The sequence below is a fragment of the Ornithorhynchus anatinus genome, chromosome 14, assembly GCF_004115215.2.
Source record: "Ornithorhynchus anatinus isolate Pmale09 chromosome 14, mOrnAna1.pri.v4, whole genome shotgun sequence".
NCBI lineage: Eukaryota > Metazoa > Chordata > Mammalia > Monotremata > Ornithorhynchidae > Ornithorhynchus > Ornithorhynchus anatinus.
The window spans coordinates 1,989,469-2,007,360 of record NC_041741.1 but is presented as its reverse complement, the minus strand read 5'-3'; the positions used below and the strand labels follow the sequence as shown (position 1 = coordinate 2,007,360).

Below are 17,892 nucleotides of genomic sequence, written 5' to 3'. Positions count from 1 at the left end.
GAAGGACGACGACGACGGCGACGCCGCCGAGGAGGAGGAGGAGGAGGAGAAGAAGCAGCAGAAGCGGCGGGCCCGGGGTGAGCGGCGGCGGCGGCGGGGTCCGGGGGAGGGGGCGCCCTTGGTCGGCGCCGCCGCCCCCTCCCCGGGATGGCGGAGGTCCCGGCGGGGCCTAGCAGCCTGCTGGCCGCCCCGCTCCTGCCGCCGCCGCGCTGCCCCTGCCCCGACGACGACGACGACGACGAGGACCATCGCCGAGGCCGCGGAGGCCGCAGGAGGGGCCCCGCCGGCGAGGCGGGCAAACGGCGCCGGGCTCGGCCTCCTCCTCCTCCGCCTCCTCCGCCCCTCAACGGCCTCATCGGCCCCGACCTGAGGCACCTGCAGCCCGCCGGGGCCGCCCCCCACGCCAAGGCCCTGCCCGCCAGGACCGCCCCCCCGCCCCCGGCCCCGCACGACCGCAACGGACTCCCCCCGGGAGCCCCCCTGCTGCTGCTCTCCACCTCCCTGGCCGCCGCCTGCAGCCTGGAGGACCCCCCGGAGGAGGAGGAGGAGGACGGCGACCGGCGGACGATACGCTACGTCCGCTACCAGTCCGAGCTGCAAATGCCCGATATCATGAGACTGATCACCAAAGATCTGTCCGAACCCTACTCCATTTATACCTATAGATATTTTATCCACAACTGGCCGCAGCTGTGCTTCTTGGTAAGTGGGTGGGAAGGAGAACACACACACACACACCAACACACACCCCAACACCAGCACACACACCCCAACACCAACGCACACACACACACACCAACACCAACGCACACAGAGGTCGTGGGTTCTAATCCCGCCCCCCATCGGAGGTGTGGCTCGGGGCACGTCGCTCCCCGGGCCTCGGTGACCCCCCCCCCCCCCCCCGGAAGACGGGGACCCCCACCTCATCACCCTGTCCGCTCCCCGGCGCTTGGAGCAGTGCTTGGCACAGAGTGAGCGCTGAACAAAGGCCGGCATTGTGGTGGTGGTTATTCTCCGGGCCTCAGTGATCTCCTCTGGAAAACGGGGTGAAGACGGGGAGCCCCACCTGACCACCCTGTCTGATTCCCCCGGGCTTGGAACAGTGCTTGGCACAGAGTAAGCGCTGAACAAATACCATCATTGTTGTTGTTCTTTGGGCCTCAGTGACCCCCCTCTGGATGACGGGGAGCCCCACCTGATCACTCTGTCCGCTCCCGGAACAGTGCTTGGCACAGAGTAAGCGCTGAACAAATGCCATCATCATCATTATTATTCTCTGGGCCTCAGTGACCTCCTCTGGATGACGGGGAGCCCCACCTGATCACCCTGTCTGCCCCCCGGGGCTTGCAACAGTGCTTGGCACAGAGTAAGTGCTGAACAAATGCCATCATCATTGTCATTATTATTATTCTCTGGGCCTCAGTGGCCCCCTCTGGAAGACAGGGAGCCCCACCTGATCACCCTGTCTGCTCCCCGGGGCTTGCAACATGTTTGGCACAGAGTAAGCGCTGAACAAATGCCATCATTATTAATATTCTTTGGGTCTCAGTGACCCCCTCTGGATGACGGGGAGCCCCACCTGATCACTCTGTCCGCTCCCGGAACAGTGCTTGGCACAGAGTAAGCGCTGAATAAATGCCATCATTGTTGTTGTTCTCTGGGCCTCAGTGACCTCCTCTGGAAAACGGGTGAAGATGGGGAGCCCCACCTGATCACCTTGTCTGTTCCTCGGGGCTTGGAACAGTGCTTGGCACATAGTAAGCGCTGAACAAATGCCATCATTATCATTATTATTCTCCGGGCCGCAGTGACCTCCCCTGTAAAATGGGGATGAAGACTGCCAGCCTCGCGTGGTACGACGCGATGACCTTTGTATCTACCCCAGCGCTTAGAACAGTGCTCGGCACATAATAAGCGCTTGACAAATACATTATTACGCACCCCACAACACAAAAGGGGGTGACCCCAAGCAGAGGACCCTGATCGTGCGATGGGAGGGGGAACGGTTGGCAGCTGTTGCATCTCCTAGACTGGCACACTTAATAATAACCACAATGATGATGGTGTTGTTTAAGCACCTACCGTGACACAGATGGTGTTTGGTAGGCGCTTACTATGTGCCAAGCACTGTTCTAAGCACCGGCACCGGGTCGTCAGGTTGCTCCACGTGGGGCTCGCCGTCTTCATCCCCACTTTCCAGTTGAGGTCACTGAGGCCCAGAGAAGTGAAGCGACTTGCCCGGCGCCGCACAGCCGACAAGTGGCGGAGCCGGGATTAGAACCCACGACCTCTGACGCCCGGGCTCTTGCCACCGAACCACCTCTTGGCGCTCTGTGCCAGGCACCGTTCTGGAATAGTTGCCCGGTCATCGGGATGTGGGGCTCACAGTCATCCCCGTTTTACAGATGAGGTAACGGAGGCACAGAGAAGTGGAGCGGTTTGCCCAAGGTCACCCAGGTGACGAGTGGCAGAGCGGGGATTAGCGCCCACGTCCTCCGAATCCCAGGCCCTTGCTCTTTCCACTAAGCCAAGCTGCTTTCTCAGTTTCTCAAGTGCGGTCTCACTGTACGTAGCTCTGCCCGCAGCCGGTCTCTTTTTGGTTTCTCTTGGCCCAAACCGTCCCGGAGGTAAGACGTCGTGGTCGGGCGTCCCGTTGGCCGACAAGCACGGCACGTGTTATTCCGGGAGGTTTTGCGGGCGCTGGAAATCTGCTCCGGGACCGTCTCCGGTTAAGCCCACGTTCCTCACCCGAACTTGGAAGCGGGAGAGAAGCCACAGCCGGGCCTCGCTACCGGCTACGCCCGTGGATGCTCCGAAACCGGGCTGCGGTGGAGGGACCCCCCCCCGCCGACTTGTCGGGATCAACCCGGATCTCGGTAACCTGTGTCCGCAGGGGGAGAAGGCGCCCCGAAAAGGCGTGTTAAAAGGGGCCGTCGAGCACGCTCGTTTCCACTTCAACGGAACGGTTAAAACGGTCGGTCCCGGGGGCTCCAGGGTAGAAGGTGCTTCTGGGGATGGTTAGGGGCTGTCGTTTCTGAAACTCAGCGCGGAAGCCAGTTAAAGGGGTACGAAATTGCCGCGAATCCCCCCCCCCCCCTTTCCTTTTAGTGCGCATCGGAAATATTCCCCAAGGTGCCAAACCCGAGGGTCCCGTGAACGATCGATGCCCGGGCTGTATCGGCAGTGAATCCGGAAGGCTTCAGGAGACCTTCAGAAACACTGTGAAGGAATATAATCTGCGGTTTTGAAATTATCTTTAGAGAACAATGAGTGCCAGAGACTATTTCTGCCACTAAAATTGTCAGTGTCAAACGTGTTATTTCAGATGATAGCTTTGGAGTAGTAAAGTCACGTGGCTATCAAGAGGGCCTCTTACATAAAAGCCCGACGGAGGCACGCAAGTGCATTTTCACAGTTCGCTTTGGGTACTCAGAAGTACAGTATTTGGATCTTTCCTTTTTTGGAGGGGGGGTGGTTTGAGGAAGCCTGGTCCTCGAACTTACTTGCAGCTCAAGCTGGAAAGAGATTTTTAAAAGAGAACTTTGAGAAGAAATACTTTAATTTTAGCAGTGACTGCATCAGTCATTTTTTCCAGGTTTAGTAATCTAGAAACAGTAATTTCTCCATGGTCTGTAAAACATTTTCCCCTATGTAGTGAAAATAAATACCCTTCTTTACTGACTCTCCGAAAAGCACTTTGCAGCCTGGGGATAGGTTGAGAATGCACTCTGGCCCCTGTGGTTAATAGCACCTTCCCCGTGTACATTTTCAGTGTTACGTTTGGTAGCGGTCTGGTGGCGGTTTTTGACTTTTTGCGGATCGGATGGTTCTACTCTAGAAATTACTGTCTTTGAAAATCTGTCCGATTCCAAACTTTTCCGAAAAGAAAGATGGGAAATGTAGTTTGGCAGGGTAACGTCAGCTGGTCCTTACAAAGTGGCTTTCTGACAGGATTATGAATGTGGCAAAAGGAGAAGTCAAGGGCCTTTGTAAATAAGTTGAGGCAACTGTTGATTTCCTTGGTAACAAACTTCAGTCGCATCCTCGTTCCTTTCATTGGCTGTCACATTTTAAATCGAGGTGCGGGGCCCGGGCCTCTTGTTTCGTCGCTTTTTACGTACGGCGTGATAATTGGTGTCAATGTTTTGACAGTCCAGAGCTGACTTTGGACAGAGGAAAAGGGGTCCCGAATGGCCACGGTCAGACCCCGTGAAAGGCTCGTATCTTTTGGGCCCCTCCGATCAATCAGCGGTATTTTATTGAGCGCTTACTGTGTGCAGAGCACTGTACGACGCGCTTGGGAGAGTACAGTACAACAGAGTTTGCAGATACGTTCCCTGCCCACGACAAGCTATCAAGTCAAAACCGGGGGTCTGCGTAAAACAGCCAATACTGAATTCTCTCTCAAAAGTGACTTTTCTCACCGGAAATCGAGGACGGTGGCAATCAAAAAGAATTAAGGCCCTTTCCTGAAAATTTTCTGTTAGTGTTGAGTGGCGAAACCTGGCCTTAAGGGACGAATAAACACGCAAGATACACTTTTACTCTAGAAGCAAAGCTTTTTTATTAGTTTTGCTTTCAGAGATGATTTTCTTGATTACTCTTCCCTCAATAAAGGTCATTGCTTATCAGTGTGCAAGTTGTAAGTTTCCTTGCTTAACAGAAGCTAAACTACATGAGCTCCTAATGCACATTCTCAGGGAAAAGATTGTGGGATTTCTAGATTAGGGAAAAGAAACTTTCTGTCATAGCTTTTTAGGCTAAGGGTCTTGGAAAATGGCTGTGAATTTGATTTTTTGCTTCTGCAGGCAAATGTCATTTTTTTGCTTCCCATTTCTGTTGTTCATTTCGGGGGATTAAAAAAGAACCCACCATAGATGAAGTGATCTGCTTGGTTTTACACTAGTAGGGTTTTATCACCTAGACTTTTTTAAGGTTACTTTTTTACTCAGAAGTAAGGGCTCCATCAGCCTTGAATTGTGAATGTCTATGGATTTTTTCACAGATTTCTTCACTTCAACTGGGTCTGTACTGTGCAAATGATTTTTTATGGTCCTTTCCTGAAGTCACCTTTGTGGCACCGTTGTCTTTACGGTCACAGTGAGTGTCTAACAGGTGGGGAGATTGCCTGCCCGGAAAAGCCAGATGAGTTTTTCATCGACATTTTAGTTGATGGGGAAACTGATTGGCAAGCGATTTGCGATGAGCTTCTCATGGGCTTCCCTAGACCAGACCCTCTGTTAGATTGTTCTTTTAATATTTCTGACTTCCCTGTTGGCCTTGAACTTTGTATTTCACTGTTTTCTAAATTATGTCATCTGTAAAGGTAATTGCTTATTTTATAGTTTGAACCGTGCTCTTTCTGTCTAGTTTAAATTGTAATGTGTTCAGCGGGATCATGTAATGACCTATGAGATGGATTGCCTCTGGTTTATCTATATAAGTTTAAGTTCATCACTGTTATTATTTCGATGCTAATCCCTTATGTTTTGGAGGGGGGGTTTTCCCCCTCAGAGTTCAAATGCTCCAGATTTAGAGTTTGAAACATTCCCTATACTGAACTTTCAGGGTTAGCCTGGGAAAGAATAGAAATGGCTTTTTTTTTTTTAAAAAAAAAAAAAAGGAAAATCACTTTATAGGAATCAAATCATTTATTATAATTCCACTTCATATTGTTTGGAGGGTGTTTTTTTTCTGTCCCAAATCTTTAAAAAAAAAAAAAATGTGATGGCTCAAAACTTTAATTGGAACAATTTGGTGTGTGTTTAACTTTCGGAGCCAGTAGTCTAAATTGGAATTCACTGACTTTTTGTGGAGTCAGGGTACTCATGTATCGTAGGGTTAAAAATGGTTTTTAAAGTAATTTTCTGTGTGTGATTGATGCGCAAAGTGATTTCAACCCTATGAAGCAAATGGAAAGAACAATTGAAGACAGTCACGCTACATAAGAGTGCATTGCATTTAAATGTAAGTTGGTCTCTTTTCGGGGTCTAGCTATTTGTAAGCCTCCAGAGAAAAAGGGCGGAAATTCATTTTAAAGCCCTTTTTCCCCCCTCCAACTCAAAAAAACATAGGGTCTGAACTTGCCGATCTGATGAGAAAACGAGTTACTCTCTTGGAAGTAAACTGTGTTAAGCAGAATTGTTATTCTCGCCTCTCCCCCCTCCCCCCCCCACCTCCTTCCCATAAAACGTTTGGAGCCACCGGAATATCCCATATGATTAAATCTTTAACATGTGGAAATAACGCTGTAATGATCACATTTCTCCTGGATCATCGAATCAATAGGTCGTTTTGTGAATGATGAAGTTTTGTGAATCAGAGTGGAAAAGCTCATTTTTTAAACACATCTTTCCCAGGGATTCCCTACAGATCTCGCAGAATTACAGGCTTCCCCATCATTTATTGGCATGTTTTCTGTACCGCCTTCCGGAAAGCCACGCTTTATTGGTAAACCAGAAGGCTGCTTAAAGCGGTTTTTTAAAGTTCACGCTTCCAAGGTTTAAAATAGAACGTTTTCAAGTAAGCATGCATTATACCGACCTAAGAAAAATATACCCTACAACGTAAAGTATGAATTTACTGGGTAAGTAATCCTCTATTTAAAATGATACGTTAGGGGTTCAAGTGAACAAAAATTACCATCTAACTCTCGTTTCAGAGTTGTGGCAGTAGAATTTTCTCGCTGCCCAACTGGGGAAGAAATTAACATAGAAGTGCGTATTTGATGGAAAGATTGACACTCGCATTGCTCACGTTCAGATATTCTGAATGAGCAGATTTTCTCTTCCCTTAACTCACACATTCAAGTACACACAGATGTCAGATGGAAAAGAGGAAGAAGAAGAAAAAAACAAAACCCTCAATTGTAAAGGCCTCAGTTTTGTGAGGTTTTTGTTTTTGAAAGTGGGAGCTCCATGTAGGAAGCCCAGGGTTGGGCCACTGGGTCGTTACTTGTCAGGGGAACTTGGCATCGGAGCCTGTCCCACAGTGTAATTGCCCTCCTCAGCGCTCCGACCCCATTTTTCTCTTCAACGGAAGAGAAAAGGAAGATTTCCAAATGAAATTCTAGCTTTCTTACCGCTGTAGGTAGGTGAGATTTGTCAACTCTAAAACGCGAAAGAAGCCGTCTCAAGTTTTGTGGATGCTCTGTCATGGGGTGGTCTGATCGACCAGGCCAGAACATGTAGCCCACCGCTGTTTGTTTGTTTTTTAAGGCCGTGGTAGGGGAGGAGTGTGTAGGTGCCATCGTCTGCAAGTTGGATATGCACAAAAAGATGTTCCGGCGAGGTTATATAGCCATGTTAGCGGTGGATTCCAAATACAGAAGGAAAGGCATTGGTAAGGAGAACATTTCTTTCTTTGCATGATTAGATCGAAGATGGGGGCTTTTCACGTGGGAGTTCTCAGGTTATTCAAAACGAAAGCGGGTCCCGTAGAGGTGACAGTCCATGACCCCAAGATGGAGAGTGTGGTAGGGATGAATTTCAGGTGCTCTCCCCTGGGGCTTTTTCCAGCAGTGCTTTTTAAATAGACTTGACCTCCCCGTTCCCCTTTCACACACAGATTTCGTTCCTCCTGATGTTTATAAATGAAATGATTTGGAGGGGGTAATGTTTCTTTTTGGGGTCAAGCACCCATTGGGTGGTGGTGGCCTTTGGGCTGAAAATTAAACGTGTTAATTTTAATGAAGTATGAAGGGTCAGGGTAATGAAAACGCAAACGAAATCACTGGTTCCAAATGTCCCGGACAGGATCCAAGTTTGGATTGGAGTGTGCCGGAAGTGTCAAAAGTTAACAGTTGCCGTTGCCCATCAGAGGGGGGTGGGGGGGGCAGGGTAGAAATGCTGCAGTGGAAAAAAAAAAATCCCTCAACGAGGCTCGGCGCCCCAGGGCCGCCTCCACTGGGAGGCCCAGATAGGGTCCGATTATCATATCAGCTCGGCTCCCTCGTCGGCTGACGCAAGAGCCAACGGGCCACCCTGGAGTTTAGAAGTCCACGGAGCTGGAGTGAGACCGGGCAGTAGCCTCCAGGAGAGCAAGAGCCAACGGGCCACCCTGGAGTTTAGAAGTCCACGGAGCTGGAGTGAGACCGGGCAGTAGCCTCCAGGAGAGAGTCGTCCTCTTCCGTCCAGTTTTTTGGGGATGCTCTAAAGCTCCCAGGCACCCCCCACCGGCAACCGAGCTTCTGGAATTGCCGAGCCCTGCCCCCCCGACTCAAAAATTTTGATTTATTTCACTCGGGCAGGGAAGTGTTTGGCCCCTTCCCGGCTCAGCCAAACAATCCAGCCTGCGAAGGTGAATCTCGAAGCCGTTGCGTCTCGCAGGCGGCGGTGCCCTGGAACTCTTGTCTTGGGCCACGTTGTTTGTTTCCCTCGTTGGTTTGAGTCCAGACCGTGGCCTTTCGTTCCGCAGAGCAGTGAGCTGCCGGGGTCTCTCAGCAGCGGGTGAATTCTCCTCCCCGCAATGGCCTTCTGTGTTGTAACTCTGCATCACACCGATAAAAGCACTGAAAATAGATTACTACTCACAGCCAGGCGAGAGCGAGAATTCGGCACCATGTCGGAGTCAGGGGGTGGGGAGGAGATACGCTCAATTTTTGTTATAGCTTCGGAGTTTATCTCTGGGACTTCATGGGTTTCGACTTGCCGTGGGCTTATTTCACCTTTCGAGCCGTCTGGGGAAGATTTGTTCTGTGGAGAGGGAGGTGTCCCTGCTCAGAGAGAAATCCGCCCATTTGTTTAGGGTGGAATAAGGCCAGTCCTGTTGGTATACAGGCTGCTAGTTTCATAGTAGTCTCCTCATCCGCTTACATCTATAGGAAAGTATAGGAAAACATCTTCAAATATATCTATATATGCCACACATGGGAATTAGAATAGTTGACCTGTTTCAGGTTTTTGGAGTCATAATAATAATAATAATGTTGGTATTTGTTAAGCGCTTACTATGTGCCAAGCACTGTTCTAAGCGCTGGGGTAGACACAGGGGAATCAGGTTGTCCCACGTGGGGCTCACAGGCTTCATCCCCACTTTACAGATGAGGGAACTGAGGCACAGAGAAGTTAAGTGACTTGCCCACAGTCACACAGCTGACAAGTGGCAGAGCTGGGATTCGAACCCATGACCTCTGACTCCAAAGCCTGTGCTCTTTCCACTGAGCCATGCTGCTTCTCTATTTGTTTCAGTGGTGAGCAAGAGAAAAATGGGTTTTTAAAACTTTTTTTGAATACTTGCTCCTTCTTTTTGTCTCTCTTACACGCCCCCCCCCCCCCCCCAAACACACAAAAACCTGAAAGGAAATCTTAAAAGTTTCTAAATTCAAATGGGAGTAGTTAAGGTTTTTAGTGAAATGCACTGGTTTATGTCTTGTATTATAGACGAACCTACCTGAAGTAAGCTCCTGGGAGGCAGGGGCTCTGCTTTTGCTTTCTAGAGTATTTTCCTAGGAGCCACATGGAATTTGCACCAAATTGCTAATGGCAAGAACTAAAGGAGACTCCTTGGTTTATATATATATCCAAGAAGAATTTCTTCTACATGCATCTTGCTCTTCGTATGTTTTTTTCCATGTTGATTACAAATTTTTTCTTTTGATTTGAAGGAGAAATCTCAATTCTGGTTGAGAGAGTCCCACATCGTTTGAAGACACAGTGATCCTGCTATGATGTCTGGAACTATAGTAGTTCTGATTTAAAAAAAAAAACAAAAAACATTTTAAGCAATTTTTCTGGCATAATTTCAGTCCGGGAAATCTATTTAAACCAAGAAAAGAAACTTTAGTTCAGGATCTAGTTGCTGTTTTAAAGCAACTACTCAAAAAGAGAGCATTTTTGAACTAATTTCAGTAAGCTGAAAGTTTAAAATTAGGAATCATTACCATCACCAATTAAGAGACCCTTGAAGATCTAGTTTTTAGCACAACATTGGGTATCAGGGTAGACTCGAGCATATGATTGCACTAGTCATCGTCATAGGTTCCACAATTTAGATTTTGAAAATCAATATTTTTTGACTTTGTTGCTCTTAAATCTTGTGTTTCAGGTACTAACTTGGTTAAGAAAGCTATTTATGCCATGGTTGAAGGAGACTGTGATGAGGTAAGTCTTGCGAATATTTAAAACCCATTGAATATCCCTTGGAGAGAATTTTCTACCCTTCTAGTTTAATTTTATAGATGTTTGGAGGCCCTTACTCATTTCTTAAGTGTTTCTTAATATAAATGAGGTTTAGAGAGCCAATTTAAATGTACAGTTTTATGCAAATGTTCTAGATCATTACGATTTCCTAAGTGCAAAGAGAAACTATTGAAGGCAGTAAAAATTTATAAGCAGTTTCATTAAACATTCAGTCTGAAGTTCTCATTTCTAGAGAGCAGCATCCTCCCCCAAATGACACGGCCTTGATTGAAGACCGTGCTAATCGAGAGCTCCCCAAGCCGTAACTTCGGCCCGGAGGAACCTGGGATTAGCGGGTGGTCCTTCCTGCGTGACCTGGTTCCTTTTCCCCCTCCTAAATGGGGATGGCTAGACTGATCGTGGGAGGTGGGAAAACAGCCTGCAGTCAGGGGCCTCCGTAAGTCAGCCATCCCAAGAGTTCCAGAGACTGGAACTGGAAGAGACTGGAAGACGATGATAGGAATGTTTGACGCCTCGGTCCGAACAGTTGCTGGCACATTTTAAATGACGTTTATTTCCAGAATGCCCGTTGTCACTCTTTTCCTCTGCACCGGCCTGCCCAGTCTTCTCCAGCCCTTAAAATGGTCTGCTCGGGAGGTGGTAGTGCCCGGGGAGGGCAGTAGACACCGATGTTTTGTTAGCACGATGTGGATTCATAGTTGGAGAGACTTGAGACGGGTGGCGGGGAGTGACGTTGAGTAGTCGTTTTCGGTGGCAGCCTGCTCACGTCGCTCCGTCCTATTTACCTGGTCCGCACGGAGTCCAGTGCTCTGCACTCGGTAGATGCTTCATTATTACTGTCGCTCAATTTTGGGGGCTTGAAAAGTAGGTAGTAACAGTAATAGTAGTAATTACGGTATTTGTTAAGCACTTACTATGTGCCAGGCACCCTATTTAGCGCCGAGGTGGATACTAAGCAAATGGTAAGCAAATGGGGTGGGGTTTGGAGGTTCCAGTTGGCAGGTTGTGGCTGGGATTTTTCAGGTGGTCTAAAAGGAATTGGGGTGGAGCCCCGTTTGATTAGCCGTTATCGGCCTTGCTTCCCCGGGACTGATGCTAGTTTGATCAGGCTCCTCCCCACACGGCCTCTTCCAAGAGCTGAAACCCTGCTGCTCGATGTGGGGATGCAGGAGAGAGAGTAAAAACGCTCCCTTGCCACCTTCCGCCGCCCATCCGAAGAGGTAGTTCCCGGCAGTAAAACTTTGTCACTGGCAACTTCCTAGCCCTAGTAAGGAGGTTTATCTTTGGGATGGAACGGCTTCATAGCCCGACGTCCCAGGATATAGCGCAGGGTGGCCAGGATTTCCCCCCGCTTTCACACATTCTGGCAGTCCTGAATGGAGAGTTCCCGACGCTGTCCGGGACTCGAATGACTAGGTGGGAGGAGAACGTGATCTGCTTCCTCTCTCCCAGGAACCCGGTCTCAGAGTTCGTTGTGGAGTAACGCAATTCGCTCTGTGTCCGAAGATGTGGGTGATTATTATAGTAGGTCTCTGCGGGTGATTTCCATTTTTCCTCCAACCCCAACTTTCGGGTAGGGCAGAACATTCTAGATGAGCTGCTTGGGTAGGTAATTGCCTGACTTCTGAAGAATCCCTACATTTTATTGAGGGCTGGCCATTGGGATTTCATCAGTACCGTCAAATTAGGTTTCAATTCATTAGGCTCTCGGGATGCCAACAAACCTGAATTTCAACCCTGGGCCCCGCCCAGCAGTTGGTGACCTGCCAGGGGAGGGCGAAGGCTCGCGTGCAGGGTAACATGACCTGGCACAGTTGCCAGTGGCCAGAGTGTATTTACTCCATTTCTCTCCGTGGTCACTAATCATTATCAGTGAACGTGGATCGACCCCGATCCTTCTCTAGAGATGGCCCTGCTGACGGCCCCTCGGGTTGATTTGCTTTCCGGACCTCTGGTGGCTTTGCCTTATTTTGTGCCGGGAAGCGATTCGGATTGAATGTGGTCTTCTCCTTAAATCAGCATCCAAGAGAAATGAAAACGATTGCTGTTGGCCTCGATTTAGACCACTCCAGTTTTCAGGCTGTTTTTTCAGATTGTTCAGATTCGATGTTCTAGTGGGATTAGTCCAACCACTGCACCCCGGTTGCGCCCTCGTATATCATTTTTCCAGTGAGGAACCATGAAAGAGTCTTCCTCTGCTGGAGAGAGCATGCAGATTGTGGAAAATTAAATGATTCCATTACCCAAGGAGCAGGGATTGGCGGTCTAGGAAATCGACTTAGATTAAGTATACTATGGACCCTGCATCCTTAAACGAACTGCCGTTTTTTTTTTTTTAGCTGGATCAATTTCCAGGTCTCGGCGACCCCATCCTTTTGCTGCTTGTTGGCTTTGTGAAACTCATTCATTCCCTGAATATTTTGGTTCTGGTCTGGAAAGTGACTAGCTAAACTGAATTTAAGGTTATTAGGTGTGGCATTTCCCCCAAAATTGTGACATCCCACATCATTTAAACTGATGGACTCTCCCTTTAATCTGCTGTGGGAGGAGTAGCGGAGGGTTTTGGAAGCCATGTACATTCAGATGTTTTTCCCGGTTTAGAACACTGTCCTTTGACTTAACGCTTGTCTCTGATCTGTTTCTGGCAATGAAAGTGGCTGGTGAATAAATTGTGGCATGCAAAACGAGAACATTGTCACTTTTGGTGCATTTTTTTTCCCTTTTTAAGGTAGGGCTCTTTTGGTTATTTTATATTTTAAAGGCTAAGTTGACATTCAAAAGTAGATCTTTGACATTTTTCAGCCCTGCGTCTACTGTGGATTGATTGATTTATTTGGTTTTTTTAATTAGGTCTCCACTGAGGAAATGGAGTTCTTAAACCCCGGACCAAATTTTAGCATGACGTCCGTGCTCGCTGGCTTGGTTGGGGTGGCCAGTTAGGGTTTAGAGGGAGGAGAAAGAGGAATTAGAGGATCGTGGGTCAAAGGAAACGGATTCCAGTCTGATCAGGCAGGGCAGGAAATTTTCACGACACCCCCTTCTCCTGTTTTCCTCAAGTTACTGCGTTTCTTGTCGTTTTTTCAAATACTTTTCCTCGCAGGTTGCTGCCTTCTCAGGATTTTCCTCTGGAAGATAGATTCATTTTGAAGTAATAAAATAAAATGCTCTTAAGAACACTTCGTTGCTTAATGAATGAGATGTTTTTTTTTTCTCTTCTTTCTTTGCAGGTTGTCTTAGAAACAGAGATCACAAACAAGTCTGCTTTGAAACTTTATGAAAACCTTGGTTTTGTGCGAGATAAAAGGCTGTTTAGATACTATTTAAATGGAGTTGATGCACTGCGTCTTAAACTCTGGCTGCGTTAAGAGACTCTCACTTCAAGGATCGACTTTCACAACAACGCAGAGACGTCCCTTGCATGCAATGCAATTTGTACAGAATTGCTTTGCAGGTGGATTTAGTCATTTCCATGCAGCTCTTATCTGTCAGTGTCTCATTGAGTGTCGCACATATCTGTTGCACTATGGCATGGCGCATTTGATCTGAATTAAAACAGATTGTTTCAAACTTCAAGAGTTCTTTTGGTACCAGCAAGATGTGCCAGTCGATAGCCAAGATTTGTTCGTTCCTTTGCAAGTCTACTGACTACGTTATATACATCGTGAACATTTTCTCACAGAACCTGTATGTGGAACGGTATTTGAGTTCCTGACAAAAGCCAACGTAGATTGTAAAATTCTCTTAAGTATACTAACATTTCATACAAAACTTGCCATGGTTTTGGGGGAGAGGGGTGTGGAAAGGGGTGGGGGAAAAAAAGTTTCAATTTTAGGTTTTATTTTTCAATATGGAAATTTTCCATTTCTTGAATATTGGTACCTCAGTGATTAGTGAATGAAAAAAATGTATCGTAGGGTGGGGTGTGTGTTACAATGAATAACGGTAACAATTAAATTGCGTCTGCCAGTGCCCGTATAGATAAGTATATTTGTCTTCACCTCTAGTTTCTGAGTGCATGCTTTCTTTTTCTTTCCTTTTTCCCCCAGTATGTCTGTGCAAGAAAATTTCTGTGTTTTAATTTAAATTTTGAATTTGATAATAAATTATTTCAGATTTTTATCATTTGGAGACGTTCCCCAGGAAGAGAGACCGAGCAGTTTGCTTTGGCCGGCCCTACTCACAGAAAGAAGTGGAAGCTACTTGGAAAATCCTTGAGTAGCTGCTAAAAGGGGGAAAGAAAAAAAAACCCACCTGAGAGCACTAGTAAATTGCTGGGCTTTGGATGCACTTTTTCTTTTTTAAGAGTGAGGAAGTTCTTAGGTTTTTGGAAAGAATGAAAAATTAATGTAAATTAGTATGATTTTTAACAACTCAAAGTATTGCCAGAAGCTGTGGAGAACAGCTATTTTCCGGCTGCGGGACAGGTTTCTTTCACTTGATTTGAATTCAGATTGTTTTGGTGTTCTAATATGCTTCAATCTTCAGTTCTCGGTCTTGGAAATAAATTTCAAGGTGTTTTCTATCCATTCTAGCTGCTTTCATTTTCTCTAAACTTATATGAGCAAGGTTCTTGGGGAGGTTCTCTCCTGTTTTTGTGGTGGTGTTTTTGTTTTTTTTTCCAGAATAAAAAGGGAAGAAGGTTTAGCCAGCTTTTGAACTACCTACTTGGATTTATCAAACCATTTTGTTGACGGCATCTTTTTTTTTTTTGGCAAATTTGTTGCTTGATGTAATTTAACTAGTTTCATAAAGGGATTGTTTTCCATGCAGAAAATAAACTAGTGGTAATGTATGTATATTTTTGGAAAAGCCTAGTCACTCATGGAAAAATGTCCTCTGGGGAACCTGGACTTTCAGAATTTAGATCTGGCTTTCTCTACTGTTTTAGGATTCGGTTTGATTTATGAATGTCTAGAGTTACTGAATCTTTCAAATCGTACCTCCACCGAACCTGGCAGGATTTGTTCTAAAGGAAAGCTGCCCTCTGCTCAGCCCAATGCATTGCAAGTTCCCCGGGGTGATTTAAAACCTTTTCATCAGATGTGTGTTGTGAGTACCGCACAAAATTAAATTTGCCAGTTAACAGCACCCCCAGATATCCTGCTGTTGCTGCTGCACCAGCTGTACTGTAATCTTATTTTTACGGAGAATTTGTTCGGCATTTTCAGAGTCACCGATCTTGGCACCATTTTTAAATTCTACGTAGAGAAAATACATATAGGGGAGAGCGTGGTGATAAAGTTGGCTCTTGGCCTGTTCCGGACAGCTCCCGTCTGGGGAGAAGGACAGACCAAGCTGCTCATTGAGACTGAGACCATCTTTCGGAGGGCAGTTAGAAGGGTGCTTATTTTGGGGGAGCTTTTAAGGCTTTCTCCCAAGATAAATGAAGGTGAAGCGAAAGAATTGATTTGTTTCACATATAGGCACCCAGATCACGTTAAACAATCACTGTAGGGAGTCGCTATTGAGTTCTGGGCCTGTATGAGAATCTGTGTTTGAGGTGAAGGGCATCTGAGATTCGGGTTTTAAGTCACCTCGTTTGTGTTGAACTCCAATTTTCAGTATTCCCAGGTGGCTGCCGGGGTTAATTCTCTGGGTGAATGAAACCAGCGGATTCACAATCTAGGTGGCGAGCCAATGGGTCAGCCGATCAGTTTACCACGCAAACAGTTCTGCTTGGGCCTCTTGGGCCGGAAATTGTCAGAAAACCAGTGGCCCATTTGAGACCCTCTTGAAAATGTAGACCTCTAAATCCTAAACCCTTAGTATCGTACCGTGATGTGCAAAAACGGCACCGTTCAGGTAAATCTTTTCACCGAGCCGTAGTATTTAATGATTCGCCTTTATTTTAGTGGGAGTTCGTTCTTCCGATTCAAAAAGATGATTATCCCCTTCTGAAAGATTTTGATTTAGATAAAACTCAGATACAATTCAGATTATAAAAGGCTGTTGGAATCACCTTTTGTTCACTTCCAGTGCTGGGCAAAACAGGGACAACTTTCTTTTAAAGGGGATGCTGCCTGCAAAACCGCAGTGACTTATCCACTGACAGAGGTTTGGTATTGTCACCACTTACCGTCATTTCTTTACAGATCTCTTAAAGCTGTGCAAGAAAGTGCTGAAGCAGTGGTCAGTGTACTCCGTTGGTTTGTCAACTGGGTGTATTTTTAGCTCCCTTTGCAGAAGCACTGAGAAGACTCTCGAATCGACTAAGCAAAACAGTTAAATAGAATTTCACTTCGAGGCTAGCCAAAAAGTTCCATGATTTTTTTTTTTTTAATTTGATTTTAAGGATTTCACTATCCCCTTATCCCCCAGCCTTCTTTGCTTGACAAATCTTAAAAAAAAAAAAAGAAGTTTGTATTTAAGTGACTCTACGTTTCACCTTTACTTGCCCAGTATACTGCTTTTGACGTGGTGGGCTAAAGACCGGATGTCCGTGTGTCCCAGCATCCAGAAAAAATAATGAGGTTTACATTGCAGGAGGGCAGACGAAATCTAATCGTTATGTGCATCACAATTACTTTTTAAGCACCCCAACATCAGGTAGAATTGAGTGATGTTGTAGGGCTTCCCGGTTTGTTGAAACATAAATTGCATTGGAATTGGGGTGTGCGTTGGCGATCTATAAAGTATGTGTATCTCAAAATATTGATCTGCTGTTTGATGACTGGATAGTGCTGCATTATTTTCTTCTGACCTTTTTCCTTTGGAGAGAGAGATTATGAGGGTATAAAATGTGCAAGCTGTCTAAAGATGTGGTCAAATAAAATATGGTTAAGTTGTGTTTGCATTTTTCTTTTAAATGCAGGTGTGTTAATTTCATAATGTGGTTTGTGCCTGTGGTAACCTGCTAGGAAAAAAAACCCAAAACAAGCAGTGTGCTTTCTTTTCTTCCTAAAGTGAATCAAAGGTATGTGGAAGAAAGAACTCTGTGGGGTCATCCGCTTTCTAGTTTCGTGTGGTAACAAAGTACATTGGAGAAATATTTTGAATATCAGTTACGTGAACTTGGTTTTCTCCAAAGGAGCAGAGTCACTTGGTCACAGCCACCTTTATTGTATTAATAACGCTGAGGTTGTTATCTAATCTCAAATTCTTTGTTTTTGAGTTAAGCGTTTGACTTACTATTTTAAGCATTGAATTACTTGACTTTTTCTGTCTAATTGGAATGTGTTCTTTGTTTATTTTGTTTATAGTGTTTACCTGATTGATATGTAGGTGATGCATTGGTTAGCTAAAACGGAGGCTTTAATCCCCAAAAGCTAGATGTGCACTTTGATTTTGGGGGGCGTTTATTTGCGTGTTTGTGCGAGAATCTGTCCATCTTAAAACACTGATGTGAGCACTGAATTTTTTCACTGTTATCTTGTGTAGCGGATCCTTTAGTCACTGTATTGCTGCTACGCCGCATGTAGCGACCTCTTGCAAGACACCGAGGAAGGGCGTGGATTCAAAATCTCGGATTTTACACTCGATCTTTGTGGTACTGTCAGAATTTCATAAGCCCAGTTTGATGCTCCTGAATCCCAAACGGAACTAGAGAGTCAGTAGCGTCTAGTCTTTGGCTCGTTGTGAGCAGGAACCAAAGCCTCAGCTATAGGCCAAAGAAGTGATATTCTTTTAAAGATCACTGATCAAATAAAACGGTACAATTAAAAATGCAGTCCTTTCTGCCGTAATGCGGTAGTTGTGTTCTTGAAGAACCTCGGGTTGTGAGAAAATTGTGTTCCGTGGGCCTTAACGGGGTAGG

General features: G+C 46.3%; 1 protein-coding gene across 1 annotated transcript; it reads left to right on the top strand.

Moving 5' to 3' along the window:
- Positions 1 to 101: 101 nt before the first annotated feature.
- On the top strand, positions 102 to 16,945 carry NAA30 (N-alpha-acetyltransferase 30, NatC catalytic subunit). The gene is made up of 4 exons (XM_001516610.4): positions 102 to 702; positions 7,218 to 7,341; positions 10,045 to 10,100; positions 13,367 to 16,945. Exons 1-4 carry the CDS (start codon positions 148 to 150, stop codon positions 13,502 to 13,504), a joined length of 873 nt encoding a protein of 290 aa, XP_001516660.3. The 5' UTR covers positions 102 to 147; the 3' UTR covers positions 13,505 to 16,945.
- Positions 16,946 to 17,892: the final 947 nt, after the last annotated feature.

What these genes read in the sequence shown, in the direction of transcription:
- NAA30 (XM_001516610.4), top strand. Translation starts at nt 148, where the DNA reads ATGGCGGAGGTCCCGGCGGGGCCTAGCAGCCTGCTGGCCGCCCCGCTC. An exon ending in GGCCGCAGCTGTGCTTCTTG is followed by an intron (nt 703 to 7,217) that starts GTAAGTGGGTGG and finishes TTGTTTTTTAAG; the next exon opens with GCCGTGGTAGGGGAGGAGTG. An exon ending in TTGAAGGAGACTGTGATGAG is followed by an intron (nt 10,101 to 13,366) that starts GTAAGTCTTGCG and finishes CTTTCTTTGCAG; the next exon opens with GTTGTCTTAGAAACAGAGAT.